Source organism: Urocampus carinirostris, chromosome 5 (assembly GCF_059441175.1).
Source record: "Urocampus carinirostris isolate Australia breed hairy pipefish chromosome 5, RoL_Ucar_1.0, whole genome shotgun sequence".
NCBI classification, from domain to species: Eukaryota; Metazoa; Chordata; class Actinopteri; order Syngnathiformes; family Syngnathidae; genus Urocampus; species Urocampus carinirostris.
In genome coordinates, this window is record NC_142353.1 from 18700080 (window position 1) to 18708897 (window position 8818).

General features: G+C 38.5%; 1 protein-coding gene across 1 annotated transcript; it reads left to right on the forward strand.

Annotated features, from left to right (window-relative positions):
• The first annotated feature begins 210 nt into the window (after positions 1-210).
• Positions 211-8741, forward strand: tmed7 (transmembrane p24 trafficking protein 7). The gene is made up of 4 exons (XM_088336077.1): positions 211-374; positions 626-841; positions 4094-4339; positions 7520-8741. The coding sequence occupies exons 1-4, from the start codon at positions 333-335 to the stop codon at positions 7754-7756; spliced, it is 741 nt and encodes a 246-aa protein (XP_088192203.1). The 5' UTR covers positions 211-332; the 3' UTR covers positions 7757-8741.
• The last annotated feature ends 77 nt before the right edge of the window (positions 8742-8818 follow it).

Consider the following 8818-nt stretch of genomic DNA (forward strand, 5'->3'; position numbering starts at 1 on the left):
TTCAAATGGTTTCTTATCAAACTTCTGCATTAAGTTGCCTCGGCTTTATATGGACCAAGATCGAGATGAAATCACTTGACTTTGGAACGCCACAGAGAGATGTGCAATAGTTACATTTTATTTCGGAGCCATATGTACTTATTAAAAGAGCCATATATGACTCCCGAGCCATAGATTCCCTACAGCTGGCTTAGATCAAACTGGCCACGTTTAAGCATCAGCGTCAAGTTAAGTCATAACTACTATGTACCGCCCTCATTTTCTAAACCAATAAGGGAGAAATAAAGGCGGGCTTATACCAAATGTGAGCCAATGGGGACGTCCGGCTCGTAATGACGTTGTCTCGAAGTCGTATCCGGGTGAGACCGTCGGAGGTGAGTGAATAACGCCGACAGAAGAAAAGTGTTTTAATACTTGTATATAATCGTTATTGTCTAGTGTTTTTCTATTGTTTTGCTAAATTAGCGTTGTGTGTAATATGTGTCTGGGCCATTTCGCTTTCCCGTTTTCTAAGACGCAGAAGGAAGTCAGCTCGTGTTAGCATTAAGCTAACTCGCTAATGATTAAGCCCGTATTTGCAGTCATTTTTTGTCTACATTGACACCGTCCACCCTTTTCCTCCCAGCTCCTCGCCTTTCTATTCCTCCCATCCGGCTCAGTGTCTAGGCCTCCGAAAACGATGTTCGGCTCGCTCCGAGTGATGTTGCAGGTGTTGTGGGCCCAGCTCCTCTTGTGCGGCTGGGCGCTGGCCTCGGAGCTCACGTTCGAACTGCCCGACAACGCCAAACAGTGCTTCTACGAGGACATCACGACAGGAACAAAGTGCACGCTAGAATTCCAGGTGTGTAAGTTATGAATGGGGAAAATCGGAATTATATTTGGGGTTTTGCGGTTTAAATAAGTGATTCTCAACCCTTTACTATTGATTTTTTTGGTTTGAACAAATTTATTGACACTTAAAACAGAAAACAATCATGACAATCTCAACAGCAATTAAGCACATTCACAATATTATATTCCAATATTAAACTCTCCTTGTAAAACATCTCTACTCAGTCAAGTGCTCCTTTGACTTCGTACACCGTATACATACACACACACAAATCTACTTTACATAGAAGCATTTTTTTAAAGTAATTTATTTATAAAGAGTTTAACAACAAACATCACACCAAAAGAACAAAAATTACCTAAAAAGAAAAACCGTATGACAAGTTAAAGGAGACCTGGGCCCTTGATAACTCAAGACGCTTCTATCTCATATCTTACACAAGTGAGCGGCAACCGCCGGTGTTATGCCGAGAAATGCATCCCTGCCGAGATTTGCATCTCCCAGCTACTATAAGAATATACCTTTATTGTCATTGTTACAAATGGGCTAACATATTGTGACAACGAAATTGGGCATGACACTCCAGTTTTACACATAGTGAGGGTATGAGCAAGAAGATAAAGGAACAGAGAAGATAATGTTATAAAACAAGGGGAATAAGGCTATAGTTATAATTTACATGGTATTTACACAACAATGTCAGCATGTGGGATGTTACATACAGGGTTGTCGTGATAACGTATAACCAGCCTAACCAGTATAACCACTTTTTCCTCGTTTTATCTCACTTTTATATCACTTTTCGGGAATGTAATGGCGAACATATAACCAAAACCACTTCGTCTGGCATTTGTTGGGAATGTAAAACAACTTAAACAATTCCGTCTTTGTATTTGTTGTGAATGTAATCGAACGGTAATGCACACCGCATGTAAATCACTTTTGGGAACTGTTATGCACTGTACCATAAAGCTTATTTCATCATAATAAGCTTATTATGATGAAATAAGCTTTATGGTAGAGTGCATAATAGTTTTTATACGAGCGATTTGAGTAGAAAAAGGCAAAAAAAACACGTTACCTGCTCAAAAGTGATTTATATACGGTGTGCATTACCGTTCGATTACATTCACAACAAATTCAAAGACAGATGGTTTAAATTGTATTACATTCCCAACAAATGCAAGACAGGGTGGTTTTGGTTGTATGTTTGCCATTACATTCCCGAAAAGTGAGATAAAACGAGGTCAAAGTGGTTATAGTAGCCAGGGGATGCATTTCTTGGCATAACACCGGGCTGCGGACTGGTACTGAGCTGCACGGAAAGAAAAAGAAGTTCCATTATTTTTATACCAATTGTTTTTCCTGACACTGCTACATGTCACACTAAACTTGAAGTGGGGCTTCAAGGTGATACGTTTTAATTAAAATCATTATGGTTGGCAAGGGCAGTTGCCTTTCAGGTTGGGCAACTTTTATGTTGGAAACAAGGATTCCCGCCTGCCGAAGATGCAGTGAAGGATGAATCAAACCCAAATTTTGCGCTTAATCGCCTTGCTGATTTGCCAAATCAGCGTGGCGAATGGTCAAATACATCATTAAAGATTGTTAACAAACTTGAAAACGGAATTGGTGGATGCATTGATGCCTAAGTCGAGAACACGACACAGCGGGCACACGACACCAACACGCTTTTCACAGGGTTTGTTTATTTGGTTAGTTTGTATTTGATCAATTTTTTTATTAAACAAAAATAGCAACCAGTGTGTTGCTATTAGCATGTCCACATTACAGTTCAGAGGTCCCAGGTTCAATTCCAACTACGTTCTCCTTGCGTGGAGTTTGGATGTTCTCCTCGGGCACTCTGGTTTGTTTCCACATCCCAAGAACACAGCTGGGATGGGTAAAATGATGTGATGTTGATGATGATGTTACATGACATCTTAATGGCCCACGTGTCTACACAATTGGTTTACGCCCATTTATACAAATACAGTGGAACCTCGGTTCTCGACCAAAATCTGTTCCAGAACCCTGTTCGAGAACCGATTTGTTCAATCACCGAAATAATTTTTCCCATTAAAAATAATGTACCGGTAAATCGTTTTAATCCGTTCCAACACCCTGAATGTTTACCATGAATGTTTAACGCAAACATGAAGCTAACCCAGGCTAATCGTACGTTTGCGTTATCGTAATCTTCCGTACGAAAAAGATTACGCTAACACGAACGTGTAAAAAAAAAAAAAAGATAAAGAAAATAATTATGAATAGGATTTCTTACCTTTGTGGTGGTCAGCAGAAGGCGCATGCTGTATTCCCTAGCAAGATCAGAAACTCGCACACCTCTTTCATATTTAGCTATTATGTCTTCCTTAAAGGCAATAGTTGTACGAACAACTTTTCTTTTTTCACCTGTCCTGCTTGCACCGACCTTCTTCGGAGGCATAGTTAGGCCGCTATTGGGAAATGTGGAGCACATTGTAAAGCGCTTTTGGAAGTCATTGACTTGAAAAGCGCTATATAAAAAAAAATGCAGATAGTTAGGGGCTAAAACACTCCATTCACTAATATTAAAAGCGAAAGCAAAAAGAGGCAAGTGCGCACGTGATAACAGTTGGTCACGAGGGGTGGGGGCAATCTACACCCGTACGCCGCTCAGCATCGCACCCTAGCGTATGCACTGACGCATTACCGGCGTTAGAATTCCGAATTTTTGACCGAACAGTGAAGCAAGAATTTCTCGAAATTTTTGGTCGAACTCCGATTTGTTCGAACTGAGAGGCGTTCCAAAACCGAGGTTCGACTGTATGCAATATAATTTAAATCTGAAGTTCCTATTGAAGTTTGTTTTTAGATTAAGCATTTTCTATCTGAGTGTAATTCATAAACAAAGGTAAATGGTTAGGACATAGGCGGTTACTTAGGGCAATGATGTGTCTTAATAAATAGTGCTTGGGTTTTATTGTCTGTTTTTACATGGTCAATATTTAAATATTCCAATGCAGTAGAAAAGTCTTCATTAATCATGTTTTTAAATCTTTACACAATCATACATGCTCACATTCATGTATGATTGGGTGTAAATCTTTGTGGTCTGTGGCTACATATTCACAAAGTGGCATCTACGCTTATTTAGTGTTTTTCTGTGCTTTTCTTAGAGCCACGTACAAATCCTGAACATTCTGCTTAGAATTGTGATTACCGTGCCCTTTATTTCCTTTCTGGTGGCGGGGGAAACTCACTGTATTCTTCTCTTAGGTGGTGACAGGCGGCCATTACGATGTGGACTGCCGCTTGGAGGATCCAGACGGCACGACATTGTACAAGGAAATGAAGAAGCAGTATGACAGCTTTACTTTCACCGCGGCAAAAGACGGCACATATAAATTCTGCTTCAGCAACGAGTTTTCCACCTTCACGCACAAGACTGTCTACTTCGACTTCCAGGTCGGGGACGACCCACCGCTCTTCCCGAATGAAAACCGGGCCACCGCCCTCACCCACGTGAGTTAAATATAATTAACATGCATCCCTTTTCTCTACCACATGTTATGTTCAGAAAACTGTCATTGGGGTCCAAAAAACTTGTGTATTTCTACACATTCCACTACTTTTCAGGTCAAGTCACATTTATTTATATAGCCCTTAATCACAAAAATGTCTCAAAGGACTGCACAGGATTACAATTACACCATCACCTGATCTTAAACCAACATGCGGGCAAGGAAAAACTCAAAACCTCAGCGTGGGGAAAAAGGAAACCTTGAAGGGGCCTCACAAGTGGTAATTCCCCTTCAAGGATGACCAGGATGGAATAGATTTAGCATTGAGTTACAGTACACAAACATAGTAGACATCAATAAAAGAGAACACTAGGTAACATGTTGAGTAAACATTGAGTATTTTTTTTTTTCTAAGCAATGAAAAGCATCTTACCAATTTTTAGGAGCAATATGTATCTTATTTATAATGGTTTGAATTAAAAGCAGGTTCGCTCTCAATTTCCCCCTATATTCAAAAAAATGTGCAGGTCAAATTTCAATGTAAATTATTTGTGATCAGGATTAGACCAATACAATTTTCACAGCGCCCATACAGAACGCAATTATTAGTGGTCAGGGCTGATAACAGATATTCTAAGATGATATTTAATAGACCCTTTCATAGCCTGCGTCCCGTGTGACGTAACAGTCAAAGCTGGAGGCAAAATAATACTCCACGCTGGTCAACACACTGAAGAAACCAAGAATTTGTTTCTGCTAGTTCAGTGTTAAAAATGTCATGTGTTGGGGTTGTGTGCCAGAATCGGAGAAAAAACGTTAGTGATCGTGAATGGAAGTTTTACAGGATCAAAGAAAAGAGCTGTGGTAAATGCATTAATGCAAAAGATTGGACCGAGGTCGTCATCAAAAAGGCTCTGGTTTGCTGGGCAGACTTCATATCAGGTGAGAGAAATTAAACGTTTATGATTGTTGCGATCGAGTCCATATTGCTTATTGTATCGGCAAAGTATTTTTAGCTTCTGTTAGTGCGTAGCCTAATCAAGAAGTGCTTTTCCAAAATAAAAAACAATAAATACATTAATAATTAAATGTATCTGATAAATTACTTGGATTTTGTACCCAATTAATGTTAGCAATGCGTGCCGGTTTTTATTTTAAAACTCCCGGAGCGTTTACAAGGCTACCGTTGGCATTTATGCTACATGCTAATATTTAGTTGATGCTAAGAAAATAACAATATACTTTGCTGATATAATAAGTAATTTGGACTCAAAAGCAACAACCGTAAAGATTTTATTTCTCTCGCCTGATATGGAGTGTGTGCTGCAAACCCGAGCATTTTTGATGAATGCCTCGGTCCAATCTTTTTGCTTTAATGCATTTTCCGCATCTCTCTCTTCATCTTTGATTGGTTGTGTCTGCAGGGATCCTGTAAAACTTCCGTTTTACGATCACAAATTTTGTTTTATCAGATTCTGGCACACAAACCATGACTACATTTAGCAACAGCAATGGCTTTCTTTTCAATTTGTCTTCTGACCAAGGCAAGTATTTTTTTTTTTGCCTCCAGGCTAAGCCCCGCCCACCAGATAAACCAGTATGCTTGCAGACAAATAAAAACGTCTTGCAGTAAAAAAAAAAAGGTGGCATCGATTATTTATTTATTTATTTATTTTACCTTGCACTCATGTAGGTTTATGATCAGATGAGACTTTTAGTGGTTAAGGGCTATACAATTATGATTGGACTGCATTTTATTTTTATTATTATTTATATTGATTTTTTTTTGCAAGTACAACCCCCAACATAATTTGAATTAAAGAAAGCCGTTTATGTTACTCTATTTCAATATAAAATAGATGAAGTTAAATACCGTATTTGTGTATTAAGCATTTTTTGTTTGTTTTTTTTTTTACTTAGGAAAAAAAACCTCAATTTTTTTAAAACAATCACTGACTACGATTGCAAAACATTAGACTCAATGTGAATGGAACCCGGGTCGGGGTGAAGAGAGCACTGAATCCTTACCACTGGACCACAAATGATTTAGATGATAGACAAAAAAAGAAAGTTGGTTTTATCCCATTATCGCACTATTTTTAGTAATGGTACCATAGATGAATCTTAATTTTGTTGTACTTAGGGATGCTGCTGGAAAAGTGAATTTCCCTTCGGGGATGAATAAAGTATCTATCTATCTATCTATCTATCTATCATATAACATGGTACACTTACCATAAATATGTCACTACAATGCTAAGAAAATAATTTAATTTTTTGTCTTTGTAACGTATGAAATACACAGCGAAATTGACATTCGTTTCTGGTATCTTGAATACAAATAGTGTGATAAGATGATACTGCCTTTTTTATTACATTTATACCAGTGGTAGTACTGTTAGGATTGGGCGCTCTCACAGCCGGAACCTGGGTTTAATTCTTGTTGTATCTAACTGCAAAGTTTGAACTGAAAAAAGTGAAATAAAATTTTATGCAGATTTTTAATCCAAACCGGGAAACAATTCTGCCGACTCGGGAGGTAGCTTCCGCTTCTATGATGCGCTTACGCCACTCATCGTCACCTCCGCTTGTGGTCATCTGCAGGATATGATTTTCTTTTCGGTGCCATTTTTGTTGACCTCTTCTTAGTTGTTTAAATAAATTACCGGTGTTGTGTCGCTAATCCACTAACAACATAATAATGATAGTGAAAATGGGTAAACATTATCGATCCCAAGACAAAAGTATTGATTTTAAACCAGTTACTCTCTCACTATCGATAACATCGCTATTTGGATCAGTCCGCCCACCCTTAGTAATGTGTTTCTCAGGTGGAGCGCATTTGAAATCTTTCTTTTCAACAAATGGTTAAATGTCATATCTTGAACGTATGTTAGAGAGTTGTGACTGCGTTTCAGATATTTGACTAAACTGCAGCGATCACATGCATGTGTGCTTATCCCCAGTAAATCTTTTTATTTTTAAAGATTTTATTTTATTTCTGTGTTACAAAATAGATTTATATATACTCACTGATTGCTTGGAGCCATTCTAAGATGTATCCCAGCTTCTAAAAAGTCAACTAGAATTAGATAAGGTCTCAATTGAACGTTTTGTACCTCCGACTGTAATTCTGTGTTTGAAGTGTATCCACCTAAACTGTCCCGTCTGAATCTTTCAGTTGGAGTCGGCCTGCGTGTCAATCCACGAGGCGCTTAAATCAGTCATCGACTACCAGACACACTTCCGCCTGCGTGAAGCTCAAGGACGCAGCCGCGCTGAGGATCTGAACACGCGCGTGGCCTTTTGGTCTATCGGCGAAGCTCTTGTCCTCCTGGTGGTCAGCATCAGCCAGGTGGTCCTCCTCCGTAGTTTCTTCTCTGACAAGAAGACCACCACAACCCGTGTGGGGTCATAACCCTGCCTGCTGTCTTCTTTTGTTTGTGTGTGCGAGTCCATGCTTGGCTTGTTTTCATTGAGGGTCGTAGAACAGCAGGGAATTTCGGAAAGGGTCACACTTAGTTTCTTATGCTGTTTTAAGGCACCATGTGCACATGAGTCTTGCTCGTAGAGATTTGATTGGTGGACAAAAAAAACAAACAAGCTTTTAAAAATCAAATACTCCTGAGCACTGGTGGCAAACGCATGCCCCTTAGGTATTTGAATGGATTCATTATTTTTTGTGTTCTCGTTTTTATTGTATTCTTTTTTTTTTTGTTTTGTTTTGTTTTTGTTTTTTTTGTTTTTTTTGTTCCTGATTTTTTTAATTTTTTTAAGCCATATTCTGGCAATGCCTGGACTTTGGGTTTGGGTCATAACCTGTAGCTCTGACACATAAGCATTTTCCCCATTTTCTTTTGTCTTTTCCTAAAAAAAAACTTGTACATCAATCACATGATTTCAGTTTTTTTTTTGTTTTAGTTTTTTGTTTTTTTATAAACATCTTCCTTTACTGTTGGTCACGATAATAAACTTGTCACAATGAAAGGAAACAATTGTGTTTGGAGATGAAAAAAGCAGACTGATACTCTTCCCTGCATTTCAAGTTGGTTGGCAATGTATTGCAGTATATTTTGTGAATATCTGAGCCCATCCAAAGTAGTTTTAGAGTTAAAGAGCTGTTTCTTTTTAAACAAACTTTGTCATATTTTGACTATCTTTTGATCTGTTTGAAACCTGTTGCTTAAGTCTTGTACCCTACTGCTGAAGCACACCTATTCAAGGCTGACCTTTCAATAACAATATTGGTAAGCCTACTTTTTGGGCGGAATTGTTACAACACAGGATCTGTGCGTGATTTTATTTTTTCCCCCCTGTGCTTTTGAAAAACTTATCTTTTCCATGAACCTTCTGGGGATGTGTTAAGTTATTGGAATGACAATAAATTCTCTGTTCAAGTGGGATTTGTTGAAGTGTTTCCTAATTTGTGACATACAATTGTGAACGACATCCGAGCTTGCATATCTGTACTTAAAGCCGG